Below are 21,625 nucleotides of genomic sequence, written 5' to 3'. Positions count from 1 at the left end.
GACAGTGTAGAGGGAGCTTTACTCTGTATCTCACCCATGCTGTACCTGCCCTGGGAGTGTTTGATGGGACAGTATAGAGGGAGCTTTACTCTGTATCTAACCCGTGCTGTACCTGCCCTGGGAGTGTTTGATGGGACAGTGTAGAGGGAGCTTTACTCTGTATCTAACCCGTGCTGTACCTGCCCTGGGAGTGTTTGATGGGACAGTGTAGAGGGAGCTTTACTCTGTATCTAACCCGTGCTGTACCTGCCCTGGGAGTGTTTGATGGGACAGTGTAGAGGGAGCTTTACTCTGTATCTAACCCGTGCTGTACCTGCCCTGGGAGTGTTTGATGGGACAGTGTTGAGGGAGCTTTACTCTGTATCTAACCCTGTACCTGCCCTGGGGGCGCCTGATTCAGCCCCTCGGGCCTGTTCCGCGATTCAATTAGATTATGCCTGATCTGTATCTAACTCCATTTACCCACCTTGGTTCCATAACCGTTAATACCTTTGCCTAGCAAAAATCTATCAATCTCAGTTTTGAAATTTTCAATTGACCCCCAGCCTCAACAGTTTTTTGGGGGAGAGAGTTCCAGATTCCCACTCCCCTTTGTGTGAGGAAGTGCTTCCTGACATCACCCCTGAACGGCCTGGCTCTAATTTTAAGGTTCTGCCCCCTTGTTCTGGACTCCCCCACCAGAGGAAATAGTTTCTCTCTATCTACCCTATCAAATCCTTTAATCATCTTAAACACCTCGATTAGATCACCTCAATTATAGATCTGTGTAAACAATACGGATGTGAGGAGACAAAACCAAGGACAGGAGAACGGGGGGGTGGGGGGTAGGGTGGGGGGGGAGGGTGCAGAATGACAAAAATACTAGACCCTGAGCTTTCGTGCTCATATTTGCACAGTGGCTCATCAGTCAAACCAACCAGAAGCAATTTTAATACAAGGAATTGCTGTGAAGTGCAGTGATTTATGTAGGTGAATGTAGTAGTCATTTAGCACACATCAAAATCCCACAAACAACGAGATGAGCGACCAGTTAGTCTGTTTCTGGTGGTGTTGGTTGAGGGAAGAATGTTAGCCCAGGACTCCGGGGGAAACTCACTGCTCTTTGAAAAGTCCTGTGAGATCTGTAACAACCTCCTGTACAGGGACTTCCATTTAGCATTTCCTTCCGCCACATTCCCGGGCCACAGGAGCCTTCTCCACTTTGCCACATCTTTCATGCTTCCCTCCCCCTCGTCTATTCTGCTGTAACCGTTTAACCTCCTCTAGACCCATCTTTTGTTTCTTTACTTGTCCCATTACACCCCCCTTTTGCCTTTCACCACCATCCCTTTTGTCATTTAATCACCCCTGCCCTCCACCCCGTCACAGACATTTTGTTCTTTCCTCCTCCCCCTCCCTCCCTGCTTTTCCCCGGCTCTGCATTGGCTTAAAAGCAGTTCATCTCTAACATCTCCCAGTTCTGATGAAAGGTTAACTGAGACATGAACTGTTTCTCTCCAGAGCTGCTGCCTGCCTGACTGAGCGTTTTTGAACATTTTCTGTTTTTATTTCAGATTTCCAGCATCCGCATTATTTTGCTTTGGTTCCAGTTAGCACCTTGTCCAATTCCAGCACTTCCAACAACGCAGCACTCCCTCGGTACTGCGCTGGAGTGTCGGCCTAGAATATGTGCTCAAACCCTGGAGAGGGGCTTGAACCACAGTCTTGAGGAGTGATGACTTCGCCCTCAACAACACTCCTCCCAGTGCATGAAATAAGACTCCACCAATGCAGCAGTGGGGGACTAGTGCCTAATTTGTCAAGGTGTGCAGTGATGGGTCTTGGTGAGGGGGGGGGGAACTGGGTGCATCAGTTCCTGTTCCACACTTGCTTGGATGTTGGCAGCAAATTAAAAGAATTGTGGTGCCACCCAGTGGCTCAGTGGGCAGCACTCTCGCCTCTGGGTTAGAAGGTCATGGGTTCGAGCCCCACTCCAGGGAATTGAGCACATAATCCAGGCTGATACTTCCAGTGCAGCACTGAGGAGGTGCTGCAATGTCGGAGGTGCTGCCTGTCGGACGAGACATTAAACTGACATTAGACGTCTGCCCTCTCGGGTGGATGTAAAAGATTCCACGGCCCTATTTCAGAGAGCAAGGGATTTCTCCCTGGTGTCCTGGACAATATCTATCCCTAAACCAACATCACTAAAAAACAGATTATCTGGTCATTATCACATTACTGTTTGTGGGATCTTGCTGTGTACAAATTGGCTGCCACGTTTCCTACATTACAACAGTGACTACACTTCAAAAGTACTTTATTGATTGTAAAGCGCTTTGGGATGTCCTGAGATCATGAAAGGTGCTGTGTAAATGCAAGTTCTTTTTTTATAAGGAGCTCTGTCACATTTATCCAAGATATAGCAGCCCGCTTGATTGGCACCCCATCCACCACCCTAAACATTCACTCCCTTCACCACCGGCGCACTGTAGCTGCAGCGCGTACCATCCACAGGATGCACTGCAGCAACTCGCCAAGGATTCTTCGACAGCACCTCCCAAACCCGCGACCTCTACCACCTCGAAGGACAAGAGCAGCAGGCACATGGGAACAACACCACCTGCACATTCCCCTCCAAGTCACACACCATCCCGACTTGGAAATATATCGCTGTTCCTTCATCGTTGCTGGGTCAAAATCCTGGAACTCCCTTCCTAACAGCACTGTGGGAGAACCGTCACCACACAGACTGCAGCGGTTCAAAAAGGCGGCTCACCACCACCTTCTCACGGGCAATTAGGGATGGGCAATAAATGCCGGCCTCGCCAGCGACGCCCACATCCCATGAACGAATCAAGAAAAAAAAAGGGCAGCCCCTTGGCATTGTACAATGAAGTACACAGCTCTCTCACCTCTAGTCCTTCCCCCTGCAGTACAGCGTGAAGTCACATCCACCTCACACATTCTATATAACACTGACGGCCACTTGCTGCAAGCGGTACCTCTCCACTCTAAAATGATTATAATCAGCTCATCAACAAGCTCTCTGTGGACAGGACCTGGTGCAGCTCATTTGCATAGCGATTCTGTAATCGCTCACTTAACAAGCACGTTCAACAAGCACGTTCAGTGTCATCTTGCCCAGAACAACTCGGCTGCAGTTACATCTTAATTTGATAATCACCCATTTAATAAGCTGATCTCAGCCCAAACGTGGACAGGCTGAAGCTGACAAAGCAAAGTCCTACGGTGACTATAGGATGCTGCAATACCAGAATATTTAAAATTACACTGCAGACCTTTGGACCCAGAAGCTTTACAATGCTATCAAAAAAAAAGAGCAAATTCAGATAGGGTCACTAACCCCTCCAGCATTGCCCTGGAGTTGCCAGGAGTTAAAGATTAATCTCCTGTTGTGAGCAAAAACCCGGGAGGGCACTACACAGTGGGGGAGGTGGAGGCACTAAGTCATTGACAGCCACGGCTCGGTGGGTGGCACTCTCGCCTCTGAGTCAGAAGGTCATGAGTTCAAGCCCCACTCCAGAGCCTTGAGCACATAATCCAGGCTGACACTCTCAGTGCAGTACCGAGGGAGTCCTGCACGGTTGGCGGTGCCGTCTTGCAGACGGGATATTAGACTGAGGCCCCGTCTGCCTTCTCAGGTGGACGTAAAAGAGCCATCAGTCACTATTTCTAAGAAGAGCAGGGGAGTTCTTCCCAGTGTCCTGGCCAATATTTATCCCTCAACCAGCATGACTAAAAAAAATTATCTGGTCACTATCTCATTGCTGTTTGTGGGATCTTGCTGTGCACAAATTGGCTGCCGCATTTCCTACATTACAACAGTGACTACATCTCGAAAGTACTTCATTGGTTATAAAGCGCTTTGGGACGTCCTGAGGCAGTGAAATGCGCTGTAGAAATGCAAGTCTGTCTTTCTGCCAGAAGTCAGGACGGGGAGGGGGATCACCGCACAGGATGTGGGAGGAGGGGGTAACAGGGCTACTGCTATCCCATATCTGGGGGGAGACCCGGTGTATGGGTTATTCACAGGGTTATGGGGGAGGGAGGAGGACGATGAGGAAGGGACCGGCTTATTCTGATGGAGACAGATTTTGTAATACACACAATCAGAAACAGTGTCAGCATTTTGTGTAACTCTCAGAATGAGATGCTTTAATTCTGGAAAAGCTCATTTCTGCTGACAGGTCTCGCGGAATAGCTTGTTTCTAAATTAGATTTGTGACTGAATGCAGGACTCCTCAGCAGCAAGCAGCAATCAGTTCTACTGGTTTGGAACAAAGGTCAACACTAGTCTTGTTAGCCGTTTTCAATTGTGCTTTATGAGGCTATTTATTAAACCTAATTTCACTGGGGGTACGGGGGTGAAAGATTAGCAGTCAATAAAACATTTCACAATTTGCAATTTTTCTGCCAGGCTGGTTAACCTTCCAGTACAAAAGGCTTCCATTCTAATCAGCTTTTATTATCTCTGTATAAATATATTGGGCATTCTGACTGCTCATTGATTTTTAGATAGTGTGTGACACTACACTATAGGATCTACTGCGCGAGTCAGACACTAATGCATTCTGGAGCGTATAAATGGATCTCTCTCTCCATTTTCCAAAAAACATTTCCAGCACACACTTTTTTTTTTACCTTTTCAGTTAAGTTCCACATGAAAAGAGATGAGCAAAGCAATTAAGACACTTTGAAGAATTAACTCTGCACACATGCAGCCTGTCTCGAATTGAGGGAGTCTCTGAATCCAGGGCACTGTCGGCCAAGAGGAACAAGACACTTTGCTGCAGGTTCCCCTCCTAGAAATTTATGATCGAACGAACTTGCATTTATATAGCGTCTTTCACAACCTCAGGACGCCCCAAAGCGTTTTACAGCCAATAAAGTACTTTTTGAACTCTAGTCACTGTTGTAATGTGGGAACCGCGGCAGCCAATTTGCGCACGGCAAGATCCCACAAACAGCAAGGTGATACTGATCAGATAATCTGTTTTAGTGATGTTGGTTGAGGAATAAACAATTGGCTAGGACACCGGGTAGAACTCCCCTGCTCTTCTTCAAAATAGCGGCATGGGATCTTTTACGTCCAACTAAGGGGGCAGATGCGGCCTCAGTTTAACATCTCATCCCAAAGACGGATACAAGTTTTTCTTTTTTAAATCTCATTGCTACTTTTGGGATCATACTGTGCACAAAGCAGCTACTGCATTGCCCACATAACTGCAGAGTTTAATTCATTGGGTCTGACACTTCCACAGCAGTGATTATAATTGCAAGTCTCTTTTATTACTGAACACGGCTCATAAAATCTTGCAGAAATTCTTTCCCCTCCGCCTGCTAAAGGAGTTTAGCTTTTTCCTTAGCACCATGGGATCAAGTGGAGGATTCAGGAATTATCTTCCCCAATCAGTGCCACCTGACAATATCATCCCCGGATATTAGGAACATAGAAACAGGAGGAGGCCATTCAGCCCCTCGAACCTATTCCTCCATTCAATGAGATCATGGTTGATCTGTGACCTAACTCCATATACCCACCTTAGCCCCATATCCCTTAATACCTTTGGTTAACAAGAATCTATCAATCTCAGATTTAAAATTAGCAATTGAGCTAGCATCAACTGCTGTTTGCGGATGACAGTTCCAAACTTCTACCACCCTTTGTGTGTAGAAGTGGTTCCTAACTTCACTCCTGAAAGTCCTGCCTCTAATTTTTAGGCTCTGTCCCCTAGTCCTAGACTCCCCAACCAGCGGAAATAGTTTCTCTCTATCTACTCTATCAGTTCCCCTTAATATCTTGAAAACTTCGATCAAATCACCCCATAATCTTCTAAATTCCAGGGAATAGAACCCTAGTTTGTATAATCTCTCATTATTTAACCCTTGAAGTCCGGGTATCATTCTAGTAAACCTACACTGCACTCCCTCCAAGGCCAATATGTCCTTCCGAAGGTGCGGTGCCCAGAACTGCTCACAGTACTCCAGGTGCGGTCTAACCAGGGTTTTGTATAGCTGCAGCCTAAGTTCTGCCCCCTTGTATTCTCGTCCTCTAGATATAAAGGCCAGCATTCCATTAGCTTTTTTGATTATTTTCTGTACCTAATGATCTATGCACATGGACCCCTAAATCTCTTTGGACCTCCACTGTTTTGAGCTTTTCACCATTTAGAAAATACTCTGATCTATCCTTTTTAGGTCCAAATTGGATGACCTCACACTTGCCTACATTGAAATCCATTTGGCACAGTCTTGCCCATTCATTTAATCTATTAATATCTCTCTGTAATTTTATACTTCCATCTACACTGCTTACAATGCTGCCTATCTTTGTGTCATCAGCAAACTTGGATATGTGGCTCTCTATCCCGTCATCTAAGTCATTAATAAATACAGTGAATAGTTGAGGCCCCAACACAGGTCCTCATGGGACACCACTAGTCACATCCTGCTAATTTGAGAACCTGCCCATTATCCCTACTCTCTGCCTCCTGCCGCTCAGCCAATTTCCTAACCAGGTCAATAATTTGCCCTCAATTCCATGAGCTTCGACTTCAGCTAACAGTCTCTTATGAGGGACTTTCAAAAGGGAATTGGATAGGTACTTGAAGGGAAAAAATCTACAGGGCTACGGGGAAAGGGCGGGGAAGTGGAACTAGCTGGATTGCTCTTGCAGAGAGCCGGTTCGGACTCGATGGGCCGAATGATCTCCTCCGTGCTGTAACCATTCCATGATTCTATGTCCATGGACATTCCCGTCCACTACTTTAGTCATCTTCAAAAAATTCAATCAGGTTCGTCAGGCATGACCGACCCTTTACAAATCCAAGCTGGCTCTCTCTGATCAGCTGAAAATTTTCAAGGTGTTCAATCTCTCTATCCTTAATTATAGACTCCAGTAATTTCCCAACAGATGTTAGGCTAACTGGTCTATAGTTCCCTGGTTTCCCCCTCTCACCTCATATTAAAGTGCACCTTGCTTAAAGTTATCCCTTTAATAAATCAAACTGAAGATGATTTACACAGGTGGAATGAACTCTCGCTCTCCTTGGGGAATCATGGAAAGGTTACAGCATGGATGGAGGCCATTCGGCCCATCGAGTCCATGCCGGCTCTATGCAAGAGCAATCCAGCTAGTCCCACTCCCCCGCCCTTATCTCCGTAGCCCTGCAAATCTTTTCCCTTTCAAGTACTTATCCAGTTCCCTTTTGAAGGCCACGATTGAATCTGCCTCCACCACCCCCTCAGGCAGTGCATTCCAGATCATAACCACTCGGAGGGAAGTGAAGACACAAAAGCATCAGTCAAGCCTGAGCTGCTTTGTGATGATTTCCTCCTGGGGCCCAAATCAAATTTTTGTGATAAAGATGAATTATTTTGATATTTTGCCTGTCTTCAAACCAAGGCTAGAGTTAAAAAGGCAGAAGCAACAATAGGAATTGGGAGATGACAGGCAGCGATTACATCAGAATTTAATTTACCACAACTCCAGGATCGAGCCGATTCCCGCTGATTTAAGATCAGAGAGGGATGATCAACAACACAATTGGAACCAACAATCAGGCAGCTCGAGAGGTTTCTAACACAAACGCACCACCCTCAAGACCAGCAATTCTCAAACTTTCCACAAGACCCCCTGCAAATACGGACAAGATCCTAGGGAGCCCCTGCGAATGCCAGACTGTCCCAGCGACCACCTCCCCCAGACCCCCACACCTGCAAAACACTGGCCTGCTCCCCAACAAACCCCTGCCCTGAAACTTCCGAGAGTTGGTGAGTCAGTGACTCTACACTGTCATACACTGGATGGGGTGAGGGGAATTAGGTCAATTCAGCAGAGCCCACATTAGAAATCCATTCCTACAAAACACAGCCTGTCTTGAAGCTTTGGGCACCGCACCTCAGGAAAGATATATTGGCCTTGGAGGGGGTGCAGCACAGATTCACCAGAATGATACCGGGGCTAAAAGGGTTAAATTATGAGGGCAAGTTGCACAGACAAGGCTTGTATTCCCTTCGGTTTAGAAGATTAAGGGGTGATCTGGGTGATCAGAACTAGACAGACTGGATGCAGGGAGGATGTTTCCCCTGGCTGGGGGGGTCCAGAACGAGGGGTCACAGTCTCAGGATACGGGGTAGGACATTTAGGACTGAGATGAGGAGAAATTTCTTCACTCAGAGGATGGTGAACCTGTGGAATTCTCTACCACAGAAGGCAGTGGAGGCCAAGTCACTGAATATATTTAAGAAGGAGCTAGATAGATTTCTAGACACAAAAGGCATCAAGGGGTACGGGGAGAGAGCGGGAATATGGTATTGAGATAGAGGATCAGCTATGATCATATTGGATGGTGGAGCAGGCTCGAAGGGCCGAATGGCCTCCTCCTGCTCCTATTTTCTATGTTTACAGCGTAGATTCACCAGAATGATACCGGGGCTAAAAGGGTTAAATTACGAGGGGAGGTTGCAGAGACTGGGCTTGTATTCCCTTCAGTTTAGAGGATTAAAGGGTGATCTAATTGAGGTGTTTAAGATGATTAAAGGATTTGATAGAGTAGATAGAGAGAAACTATTTCCTCTGGTGGGGGGAGTCCAGAACAAAGGGGCAGAACCTTAAAATTAGAGCCAGGCCGTTCAGGGGTGATGTCAGGAAGCACTTCTTCACACAAAGGGGAGTGGGAATCTGGAACTCTCGCCCCCAAAGATGGTGTTGAGGCTGAGGGTCAATTGAAAATTTCAAAATTGAGATTGATGGATTTTTGTTAGGCAAGGGTATTAAGAGTTACCGAACCAAGGCAGGTACATAGAGTTAAGATATAACCTAAATGAATGGCGAAACAGGCTCAATGGGCTGAATGGCCTTCTCCTGCTCCTATGTTTCTATTAAAATTGAGCGTCGGCTCCTTCAGCCCCTCATGGACAGCAAAGCCGCACCCTGAGCTCATCCCTCGCCAGCCTGCCTCAACCTCCCTTACTGATCTACCACATTCCCTCTCTCTCTTTAAAAAAGAGTTTTTAAAATCTCGAGAAAGAGTTAATATTTCAAAGGAAATGGACATTGCAAACTAAGATCCCGGATCAGAGGCTATTGAGCTCGAGGGGGGAAAAAAAAATCTACATCCTCTCTGAATAATCGGGGTTGAATTATGAAGATCACGTCTGTAAAAAGGGATTCAGTAACAGCTCCCACAATGAGCCAAACCAGAACATAACTTCCAAAGATTAACAAATGGACAAACTTGCATACACTTAGCACCTCATCATGTCATCTAGATGTTCCAAAACACTTGATACCTGATGAATAATGCTTGAATTGCAGTCACTTATGTAGGGAAATGCCGATTTGCACAGCAAGATCCCGCAAACAGAAGTGAAATGTACGACCAGTTAATCTATTTTTTAATGTGTTGGTTGAGGGAGTAATATTGGGCAGACACCGGGAGGACTCCTTGTTCTTCCAATAGTGCCTTGGGATCTTTAACATCCACCTGGGGCTTGTTTAAAAACTGCAGCTCCGACAGTGCAGCGCTCCATCAGTACTGTACTGGAGTGCCGGTCTACATGATGTGCTCAAGTTTGAAGTGGGGCTTGAACCCAACATTCCACATCTGTACAAGTGTCATGTCTGATTGTTAAGAATGCATGTCTCAGTACTGATGGACTGTGAGGATTTGGAGACGTTCCCTTAACACCAGTAAGGGCTGTATCATTGTCGCAAATGACTGAACAAGGAGTCAGTCTGTAAGATGGAGTTTGTCAGCTAGCAGTGCGCTCCTGGATGTGAAGTTGTTAAATAATTAGCTTTAATCATTCAATAATGCATTAGGATCCCTAACAATGTAATGCAAGAACAAAGATGATTAGAGAGCACTTACTGGCTGATTCCATCAAAGGAGGCTTCTCTGGTGGTGTGCCCACTATCGGTGTTGAGGCCACGCTGAAATTATAAAAACAACAAATATCCATCTTATTTCACATTTACTGAATATATCCGGAGGTCCCAGTAATCATGGGGCGGGGGGGCAGGGGGAGGGGAGAGAAGGCAGTCAACGTGACTGGTTTGCAATTTTCACGGGGGGAGATCAGAAGCAGGGAATGGCAGAATGTGATCCCCAAATCTGTAAAAAAAAACGTGGCATTTTGTGGAATTAAAATAAAGATTTATTTGTCTGTTAGCCCTAGATACAGTCTCACCAATCAGCAGCTGCATTACACATCTGTGTAAACCATGATCCACCTCAGTCGGCCACATTACCTGGGTAACTGCACAGAATCGTCCCTTCACACAGGAGCGCTGATCCCAGATACATGTAAACAGCACAAGCTCCCTCTGCAAACCTTATTATATTGTTGTAAACAGGGGATCTAGATCCAAATTCATCCCACCCACCTATGAAATGGCCGATTGACAACACAGTGATGGTACCCCTGAATAAGACTATTTATTACATTCGCACATTTACAGCTATTCAGCTGTGATTTCCCTCACTGGATGTGCTCACCCTGTCCGGGCTGAAGGGCCACAGGACGAGCCCCAGCCGGGCAGTTCAGTCCAGAGTGACTCCACCAGGGAACAAGTGACACTACTCACTAACTCCCCGGTGTGCAAACCGAACACACGGCTGAACAGGCCCCAGTGACCCACTCAGCGGTCGCGATTCCCGCTAGTTGCGCTGCGCAGGTACGTACCAAGGTGAGGAGCACGTCCGGTTGCAGCTTCTTCAGCACCTCAGCCACCTGTAAACACAAAGCATTCCCCATTATTTCCAGCATCAAACACTGTCCCAGCTACTTAATACTCAAGTCAATCAAGAAACCAAATCAGGCTCAAACTGGACCTAGAGTGTTGACGTTTGCTTTACACTTCAAAAAAAAAATCTTTTAAGTGTAGCCACTGTTGTAATGTAGGAAATGGGGCAGTCAATTTGCGCACAGCAAGATCCCACAAACAGCAATGAGATAAAGACCAGATAATCTGTTTTAGCGATGTTGGCTGAGGGATAAATATTGGCCAGGACACCGGGGAGAACTCTCCTGCTCTTCTTCGAATAGTGGCCGTGGGATCTTTTGCATCCACCTGAGGGGGCAGACGGGGCCTCGGTTTAACGTCTCATCTAAAAGATTCCCCCGCATTTGGAGTATCTTTATGAGATGCAAAATTTTTTGAAGTGTAAAGGAAACTTCAACACCCCAGGTCCAATTTGAGTCTGATTAGGTTACTTGACTGACAGCAAGTATTCTTAAGTAGATGATCCAAGTCAGGCAGAACTAAAGGTCATCCTGTATGAGAGTGGGATCAGAAGTCTCTTAACTCTCATCACCCACTGTCGGGTACTTTAATTGGACTTACGCAACACATCATTCCATTCAATGCTGACAAGGTAATTGGGGAAACGGCTTAGAGCGGGAGTCAGGTTAACAGAGCAGAGACTCCTTAACCAGGATGGTTAGAAATTCAGCTCCCTCGCACTACACTCAGTAACGGATCTTCTAGCACACACACTCCCATTACCAAGTCCCTGTCCAGCTCCACTGCTCCCTGTCCCCCACTGTGCAGGTCTCCAGGTCCTTCTCGTTACTGAATCTCACCCCAAGCACACCCCCTAGCAGGCATCCTGCACTCCATCGACTGCTGCACTGCCCCAACTTTCAAAACGGGGATTAAATAAATACTTGGAGAAAAAAATTTACAGGGCTATGGGGAAAGAGCATGGGAATGGGATTAATAGGATAGCTCTTTTGAAGAGCTGGCACAGGCACGATGGGCCAAATGGCCTCCTCCTGTGCTCACCTACGATACTACCAACCCACTTCACCACCAGCGCCCAGTCAGTTATGGTATCCCCGCCCTTGTTCTCCCTAAACCACAAGACATTTCTCTCACTTCCTTCAAAAGCCTCTTAACAACCTCCCCTGTGCTACTTTCCTTTAATGTCACCCCACCTCTGCTTGGTGTCTCTCCATTCACCTACTCTAACTCATTGCTTCCTCAGACTTCAAAAACTGCACCTTCAGTCTTTCCTTCCTCTTAAAACCTACGGTTTTTAACGCCCAAGCTTATCATCCAACCACTCCCCCTGATCACCGGCTCTTTTAATCCTTGACAATGGATCTTAGTTTGTAAATGGAAACCTGAACCAGTAAAAAGCAAAAACAGCAGAAAGACTTGCATTTATTTAACACTTTTCATGACCTCAGGACGTCCCAAAGCACTTCATAGCCAGTAAAGTACCTTTGAAGTGTAGTCACTGTTGTAATGTAGGAAACGCAGCAGCCAATTTAGGCACAGCAAGATCCCACAAACAGCAATGAGATAATGACCAGATAACCTGTTTTAGTGATGTTGGTTGAGGGATAAATATTATCCAGGACCCCGGGGAGAACTCTCCTGCACTTCTGCGAAATAGTGCCATGGGATCTTTTACAGCCACCTGAGGGGGCAGACGGGGCCTCGGTTTAACAGCTCATCCAAAATACAAGCACCTCTGATGGTGCGGCACTCCCTCAGTACTGACCCTCCGACGGTGCAGCACTCCCTCAGTACTGACCCTCCGACGGTGCAGCACTCCCTCAGCACCGACCCTCCGACGGTGCAGCACTCTCTCAGCACCGACCCTCCGACGGTGCAGCACTCCCTCAGTACCGACCCTCCGACGGTGCAGCGCTCCCTCAGTACAGACCCTCCGATGGTGCAGCGCTCCCTCAGTACTGACCCTCCGACGGTGCAGCGCTCCCTCAGTACTGACCCTCCGACGGTGCAGCGCTCCCTCAGTACTGACCCTCCGACGGTGCAGCGCTCCCTCAGTACTGACCCTCCGACGGTGCAGCGCTCCCTCAGCACTGCACGGACATGGCTTCTGGGACTAGGATCAGTGACTAGGAATTGCTGCTGAGACAAACGACAGGTAACTGAACATCTCTGCTCTAACAGCGAGGTGCAGCAGCCACAGCAGCTTTCAGATGTACAGTAATGGTTAGGCCACAGCTGGAGTACTGTGTGCAGTTCTGGTCGCCACACTACAGGAAGGATGTGATCGCTTTGGAGAGGGTGCAGAGGAGATTCACCAGGATGTTACCAGGGCTGGAGCGCTTCAGCTATGATGAGAGACTGGGAAGATTGGGTTTGTTTTCCTTGGAGCAGAGGAGGCTGAGGGGGGACATGATTGAGGTGTACAAAATTATGAGGGGCACAGATAGGATGGATACTAAGGAGCTTTTTCCCTTCGTTGAGGGTTCTATAACAAGGGGACATAGATTCAAGGTAAAAGGCGGGAGGTTTAGAGGGGATTTGAGAAATAACTTTTTCACCCAGAGGGTGGTTGGAGTCTGGAACTCACTGTCTGAAAGGGTTGTGGAGGCAGGAACCCTCACAACATTCAAGAAGCATTTGGATGAGCACTTCAAATGCCATAGCATACAAGGCTACGGACCAAATGCTGGAATATGGGATTAGAGTAGACAGGGCTGATGGCCGGCGCGGACACGATGGGCTGAAGGGCCTCTATCCGTGCTCTATGACTCTATAATGGAAAGGTGCCTCAGTAGCAATGCATAAAAATAATCTTCTCCTTAGAAAATGGTGCCAGTGAAATAATGGATTAAAACTTTTAATGTGGTGTTATTTCAGGTGACAGTGGGAGTGAATGGGAAGGGATTTGCTCCACTGTGATTCTGTTGGAACAGCGTGCTTGGGGTACCTTGCACCCCTAGTGTCGATCTTCCACCAGATTCCTGGACTGCTGCAGCTGGCTCCACTTTGCCGGCTTTTCGCAGTTCCCATACTACTTCCCCCATCCCCCCTTCAGTTTATCACACACTTATTTCTCTCATTATCCCTCCTTTTGTCTCATCCACATCATCACTTCTGCCATTTAATCATCTCCTGTTCTCCACCTATGCATTTTACAGGCCGTTCTATTGCTGTGCGCGTTCGTGTTCACTCTCACTCTTAACAGTAGCCATGATGTGGAGATGCCGGACTGGGGTGAACAAATGTAAGGAGTCTTACAACACCAGGTTATAGTCCACCAGTTTTATTGGATTAAAACTGTTGGATTATAACCTGGTGTTGTAAGACTCCTTACATCACTAACAGGAAGAGGCCATTCAGCCCCTCGAGTCTGCTCCGCCAATCAATCAAATCATGGCTGATCTGTATCCTAACTCCAATTTACCCGCCGTGGCTCCAGATCTCGATACACTTGCCCAACAAAAATAAATCGATCTCAGTCTTGCAAATTTCAACTGACCCCCAGCATCCACAGCCTTTACGGGGAAGAGTGTTCCAAATTTCCACTACCCTTTAAGCATGCATTCAAGGGGAAGTTAGAAAAGTACATGAGGACAAACGAACAGAAGGATATGCTGATAGGGTGAGATGAAGTAGGGAGGGAGGAGGCTCGTGTGGAGCATAAACACCAGCATGGACCAGTTGGGCCGAACGGCCTGTTTCTGTGCTGTAAATTCTATGTAATGTTATGTAAAAAGTGCTTTCTGATTTCACTCCTGTTTGGCCTAGCTCTAATTTTAAGACTATGCCCTCCATGGTTATTTTCCTTTATAAATGCTGTTGATCTGGAATATCCTCCAGTTTTCCAAAAGGGTTCGCTATGCGACACATCGACTTGTGCTCTCGACAGATGTTGCCTGCCCTGCTGACTGTGTTCACCATTTTCTGTTTTTCACCATCTGCAGTATTTTGCATTTTGTTTGGGAAAAAAATAGGTTGAGACGACAAATCTTAGACACCAAGTAAAGCACACACTCAGTCAGCAAATTTTTATGCAGCGAGTTGTTCTGATCTGGAATGCGCTGCCTGAAAGGGCGGTGGAAGCAGATTCAGTAATAACTTTCAAAAGGGAATCGGATAAAAACTTGATGGGCCGAATGATCTCTTCCTGTGCTGTACCTACTATGATGTTATGATATTGCACTGCATTCATCACAGGCAATAAACAACTACTTCATCAATTAACCATCACCAATGTACTTGGTATGTCAGAAAGGCAGCTTGGAGCAACGTTGAAACAGGGCACAGCCAGGAATCAACTCTCATCACCACACCTCCGATCCCCACAGTGGGGACTGTTCTCCGAACGGATTTACCCCATCCCAAGGAACAGACATTAAATGGTTAGGAAGGATTCCCACCCTCGAGCCGAGCTATACCACAAAGAACACACAGAGCAGGGTTAAACACTACACACGGGTAGATCGAGGAGGCTCCAACATCAGCACCTCAGAAATCTGCGCACTGGTGTCAGATAAAGTTAAAAAGGAAAAATTCTCAATATGCTGGGGGGGGGGGGGCGCAGGTGGTCAGCAAGGTCAGTGATTTTTATGTTAGGGTCACTAAAAAGTCATTTATAATACATCGAGTCAGCAGCTGGAGGAAAAAATTACCTCCCGCACAAGGGGGAGAGGAATTGAAGTGAAGAGCTAGTCAGGTCTGTTAGACATCAGTGGGCGTGGGAGAGTGAGCGCGCGGAAGGGAGAGAGGGAGGGAGGGGAGAGAGGGAGGGAGAGAAAGAGAGAAAGAATCACCCCACTGGCTCACACTGGGCACCACTGCCCCCAGTTAAGTAATTATCATACTACTTCTTCTTTGGCAGTCCCTCAGGGTCGAGGATGACTTGCTTCCACTCCGGGAGGGTGGGTTCTGTGGTGGCTGAATAGTCCAATCTGGGAGCCGCAGACTCTGCCACAGGTGGGGCAGGGTTTTTTTTAATTCATTCATTCATGGGATGTGGGCGTCGCTGGCGAGGCCGGCATTTATTGCCCATCCCTAATTGCCCTTGAGAAGGTGGTGGTGAGCCGCCTTCTTGAACCGCTGCAGTCCGTGTGGTGAAGGTTCTCCCCACAGTGCTGTTAGGAAGGGAGTTCCAGGATTTTGACCCAGCAACGATGAAGGAACGGCGATATATTTCCAAGTCGGGACGGTGTGTGACTTGGAGGGGAACGTGCAGGTGGTGTTGTTCCCATGTGTCTGCTGCTCTTGTCCTTCTAGGTGGTAGAGGTCGCGAGTTTGGGAGGTGCTGTCGAAGAAGCCTTGGCGAGTTGCTGCAGTGCATCCCGTGGATGGTACACACTGCAGCCACTGTGCGCCGGTGGTGAAGGGAGCGAATGTTTAGGGTGGTCGATGGGGTAGTGTTTAATAAGGCGGGTGGGTGAGACGCTCTGGATTCTGCACGCTCTTTCTGCTGCTTACGTTTTAGTGTTTGACCCAATCTAACAGTTCACGGGTCAGTAGGTAAAGGAGAGCTTTTATATTAAAAAAAGACACATTCTAACGGTCCGAGCTCATTACAGAGCAAACTGCCTCACACCCAGGGGCAATTGATACTCAACAGGCTGCTAATCCGTAGCAAACAAGATAAAAGCGTCCCCTCTATCTCCCCTTTTAGAGTCATTCGATGATTAGCGCCCTGAAAAAGCAGTCAAAGTTAATACGCAGCTGTAAAATAACCCTTGATGCGGAGGGTTAATTGTGAAATGCAATGATTTATAACTATGTCGAGTGTCAAGATATTTCTGAATGTCATTTTGGAGAAAGGAAAACCTACAAAAATCAACAGAGGAACAAAGCAACAAAAATGGTGCAGGTGCTGGAAATCTGAAATAGAGGCAGAAAATGCTGGAAACACTCAGCTGGTCAGGCAGGGTCTATGGAGAGAGGAAATGTTTAATGTTTCAGGTCTTGTGTACTTTCTTCAGAACCCAGAGATGTTACAGATGAACAAGGAACAGAGCGAGGGGGGATAAGAGACAGAGAGAAATAACACACAAGAAACGTACACAGACTCGACCATTCCAACGCTCTCCTGGCCCGGCCTCCCATCTTCCACCCTCCGTAAACTCAAGCTCATCCAAACTCTGCTGCCCGTATCCTAACTTGCACCAAGTCCCGTTCACCAGTCACCCCCTGTGCTCGCTGACCTACATTGGCTCCCGGTCCGGGAACGCCTCGATTTTAAAATTCTCATCCTCGTATCTCGTGGATCAGAGTCAAATTTTGTCTGATAATCGCTCCTGTGAAGCGCCTCAGGACGTTTTTTTACTACATTAAACGTGCTGCTGTTGAAAAAAAAAGATAGAATGATCTGTGAAATAATTCGGTGGATAAAAGATGATTAAATCACAGAAGTGATAATAGCACAAGACAAGAGGAAACACGATGAGGGAAATAAACAGTGTATACGAGGCCCTGAGGGCGTGCGAATGGTTAAAGCAGAATGACAGAGGGGGCAGGGCAGCGTCGGCAAACTGGCAACAGCACCAGTGTGCCGGGAGTGCGGTGGGAGGAAAAGGCAGGCGGACACCAGGGGTGGAGACCAGCCCAAGCACCAGCTCACGGCAGGGGTGGGGGGTTCAGTCTCCAGATGTTTTTTTAAAAAAAAATTTGGGTGAAGAGGAGGATGGAAGAGAGATAAATAAGAAGAAACACAGACATTTGTGTGTTTAAGAAATACAGTCAGGCACTGAGCTTCCATGAATCCAGGGCTCATGATTCAATTTTAAACTCAGATTCTCCAGAGGCCTCCCTAGAATGAAGTTCTTTGATGCAGAATCTCACACACTCACTTCACAGAAGCCTGTACACCATCTGTCAGCAGTGTAGAATCACAAAAGGTTTAATCTGACTCTGGAACATGTCTAGTGGGCTTACAAGGTCTTGGGTTAGGAATTTCAAACTCTTACACACCTTCTTAGTTCCCAGGAGCTCTAAAGCACCAAATCCCATGTAAAAAAAAAGTTTAAAGAGGCAATACTTAAGCGTTTGGAAAATGCAGAAAACTTTCCCAGCCAACTAAATGAGCATCAATATGTGTCTCGAAGGAAGCATTACATGAGAGATCACACAAAAAAAATTCCAACCAGTTCACTGCTGTCCGTCAGGGAAAGTAATGACGGTGTCAGTGTTGGCTCAGTGGTAGAACTCTCATTTTTGACTCAGAAGTTTGTGGGCTCGAGCCCAACTCCAGAGGCTTGAGCACAAAATCCAGGCTGACATTTCAGTGCTGCACTGTCGGAGCTAATGTCTTTCGGATGAGACGTTAAACATGCCTTCTCAGGCGGATGTAAAAGATCCTAGGGCACTATTCGAAGAGCAGGAGCATTCTCCCGTGTCCTGGGGCCATTATTTATCCCTCAACCATCACTAAAAATAGATGGTCTGGTCATTTCTTCCATTACTGTTGGTGGGATCTTGCTGTGCGCATATTGGCCGCTGCATTTCCCTACATTACAAGAGTGACTACAAAGGACTTCATTGGTTGTCAAGCGCTTTGGGAAGTCTTGAGGTTGCAAAAGGCGCTGTGGAGATAAATGCAAGGTCTTTCTTTCCAATGCAATGGAACAGATTTCTCCCTCACCTTCCCCTCTCTGACACCACCCTTCACTCCAGAACCCCCTCCCTCAACCTCTCCACCTTTAAAATCCTCAAACCTGTCTTTTCAAACAAGTTTTTAGTCAAACAACCTCCCAACTCTCCTGCATTAGTTCCTTTCATCTATTTTTTTCTCTCCCGTGAACTTCCTTGGGACATTTTCTATATTAAAGAAACGATATAACACAATTTCTTGTACATTTCTGCATTCCTTGTTCAGATTCCCAACATTCACAGCTTTTAAAAACAGTGAATTCTAAACGTATGTTTTTGGGAATTCCCACAAACACTGGACACACTTCTGGCGATCTCCCCCTGTAACTGCTGACAGAATCCTGGGGATCCGTCCCCCTCTCCAACCCCCTCCCCCATCCTGTAAATACTGACCACTCCCGAGATTCCCCCCCCACCGCCCTGTGAATACTGACCACTCCAGAGAATCCCCCCCCCCAACTGCCCTGTAAATACTGACCACTCCCGAGATTCCCCCCCCCCCACCGCCCTGTGAATACTGACCACTCCAGAGAATCTCTCCCCCCCCCCCCCCTGCCTGACCCCGCCCTAACCTCTCTCAGCCCAAGGTGTGCTGCAGCTCCCTGTACCACCAAAACCAGCCACGCAGGCCGAGATCAGCTAACTCGGCATAGACTGGGCACTGAGCCTGGGACGTGTCTGATCTCAAGGTGTCAGTACCATACTGGGTGGTGTTAGAAAGATAAAGAAAGACTTGCATTTATATAGCGCCTTTTACAACCTCAGGACGTCCCAAAGCACTTTACAGCCAATGAACTACTTTTGAAGCGTAGTGTGTTGTAATGTAAGGAAACCCGGCAGCCAGTTTGCGCACAGCAAGATCCCACAAACAGGAATTAGGTAATGACCGGGTAATCTGTTTTAGTGATGTTGGTTGAGGGATAAACATTGGCCATCTCACCTGGCGAACTCCCCTTCTCTTCTTCAAAATAGTGGGATCTCTTACACCCACCTGAGGGGGCAGATGGGGTCTGTGATTAATATCTTATCTGAAAGACAGCACCTAAGACAGTGCAGCACTCCCTCAGTACTGCCCTGAAGTATCAGTCTGGATTACATGCTCAACTCTCTGGAGTGGGATTTGAAACCATGACCTTCTGACACAGAGGAGAGAGTGCTGCCCACTGAGCCACTGACGTGAGCCATGAATTCTCTCTCTGAGCCAGGTAGGCGCACAATTCCTCGTCATTTTGCTACCCGGTATAAACATATCCACAGCGGCTGTACCTGCACAAAACTAAATTAAATGAAACCACGTTTAATTATTTAGCAGCTCAGTTTTATGCTTTACTTCCCACCTAACCCAGAAGAAATCATATAAACACCAGTTTTCCAAAAGGAGATCATGAATAAAACATTAGTAACTCCCCCACACTTAGATTCAATTTGCACCTGTGAAAAATAAAATCTTTCCAATTAACTCTTCCATACTTTGCTGGATTCTGTACATTCTGCTGGACATAACTCTTCCCACTTTTGTTTTTTTAATGCCATTCACCTGTCCTCAAACTCTTCATCTTCCACCTCTCCCTTCCGAGGCCTTTCCTTAGAGAGGGAAATCTGCTCTCTGACTTCTCAGGATGAGGTGACTCACTCTTCCCATGACCTCTCCCCTCCCCATCTCTAATCCCCACCACCTATTAAAATGCATGACCACTGTTCAGAACTTCCCACAGCTGAGATGTGAGTTCAGCCCCAAAGTGGGTGATGGGGGAAGAAAAGGGAGAAAATGAAAATGTGAAGCCACATCATCTCTCCCCCAAAGCCTCAAACCCCATTCCATGGCACTCGGAGTTGATGCTTATTTGAGGGTGTAACTAGCAGGGTAGATAAGGGAGAACCAGTGGATGGCATATATTTGGATTTTCAAAAGGCATTCGATAAGGTGCCACATAAAAGGTTATTACACAAGATACGGGTTTATGGGGTTGGGGGTAACAAATGATCACGGATTGAGGATTGGTTAACGGACAGAAAACAGAGAGTAGGGATAAAAAGGTCATTTTCAGGTTGGCAGGCTGTAACTAGTGGGGTGCCACAAGGATCAGTGCTTGGGCCTCAGCTATTTACAATCCATATTAATGACTTGAATGAAGGGACCGAGTGTAATGTATCCAAGTTAACTGACGATACAAAGCCAGAAGGGAAAGTAAGCTGTGAGGAGGACACAGAGTCTGCAAAGGGATAAAGATAGGTTAAGTGAGTGGGCAAGATGGCAGATGGAGTATAATGTGGGGAAATGTGAAGTTATTCACTTTGGTCAGAATAGAAACACAAAATATTTTTTAAATGGTTAGAAACTATTAAATGTTGGTATTCAGAGAGACTTGGGTGTCCTCGGACACAAAACACAAAGTCAGCATGCAGGTACAGCAAGCAATTAGGAAGGCAATGGCACGTTGGCCTTTATTGCAAGGAGATTGGAGTATAAGAGTAAGGAAATCTTACTACAGCTGTACAGGGGACTGGTGAGACCACACCTGGAGTACTGTGTACAGGTTTGGTCTCCTTACCTAAGAAAGGATATACTTGCCTCCGAGGCGGTGCAATGAAGGTTCACTAGATTAATTCCTAGGATGAGAGGGTTGTCCTATGAGGAGAGGTCGAGTAGAATGGGCCTATACTCTCTCGAGTTCAGAAGAATGAGGGGTGAGCTCATTAAAACATAAGATTATGATGGGGCTTGACAGGGTAGATGCTGAGAGATGTTTCCCCTGGCTGGAGCATCTAGAACTAGGGGGCATAATCGCAAGATACGGGGTCGGCCATTCAAGACTGAGATGAGGAGGAATTTCTTCATGCAGAGGGTTGTGAATCTTTGGAATTCTCTACCCCAGAGGGCTGCGGATGCTGAGTCATTGAATATATTCAAGGCTAAGATGGACAGATTTTTGGAATCAAGGGATATGGGGATCGGGCGGGAAAGTGGAGTTGAGGTCGAAGATCAGCCATGATCTTATTGAATGGCGGAGCAGGCTCGAGAGGCCGTAGGGCCTACTCCTGCTCCTATTTCTTATGTTCTTAACATTGGGAAGACTGAATAATACTGTCCTCTGTCCACCAACTCCACTCACCCCCTATCAAGCCACTATCCCACGCTGGATCAAATCGTTCTCAACCTTATTCAACCCTAAGTTGAGTTCCTGATCCATTATCCTCTCCCTCACAAAGACCGCCTACTTCCACTTCCGTAACATTGCCTGT

At 46.9% G+C, this 21,625-nt stretch overlaps 1 protein-coding gene across 1 annotated transcript in view; it reads right to left on the bottom strand.

Moving 5' to 3' along the window:
• pepd (peptidase D) overlaps positions 1 to 21,625 on the bottom strand; it is a 140,569-nt gene that overhangs the window by 107,027 nt on the left and 11,917 nt on the right. The window contains 2 exon segments of the mRNA XM_067998201.1: positions 9,879 to 9,940; positions 10,693 to 10,740. Of these exon segments, the coding sequence (XP_067854302.1) occupies positions 9,879 to 9,940; positions 10,693 to 10,740 (110 nt within the window).

This window comes from Heptranchias perlo, chromosome 16 (genome assembly GCF_035084215.1).
Source record: "Heptranchias perlo isolate sHepPer1 chromosome 16, sHepPer1.hap1, whole genome shotgun sequence".
NCBI classification, from domain to species: Eukaryota; Metazoa; Chordata; class Chondrichthyes; order Hexanchiformes; family Hexanchidae; genus Heptranchias; species Heptranchias perlo.
This window is presented reverse-complemented; position numbering and strand designations above follow the sequence as displayed.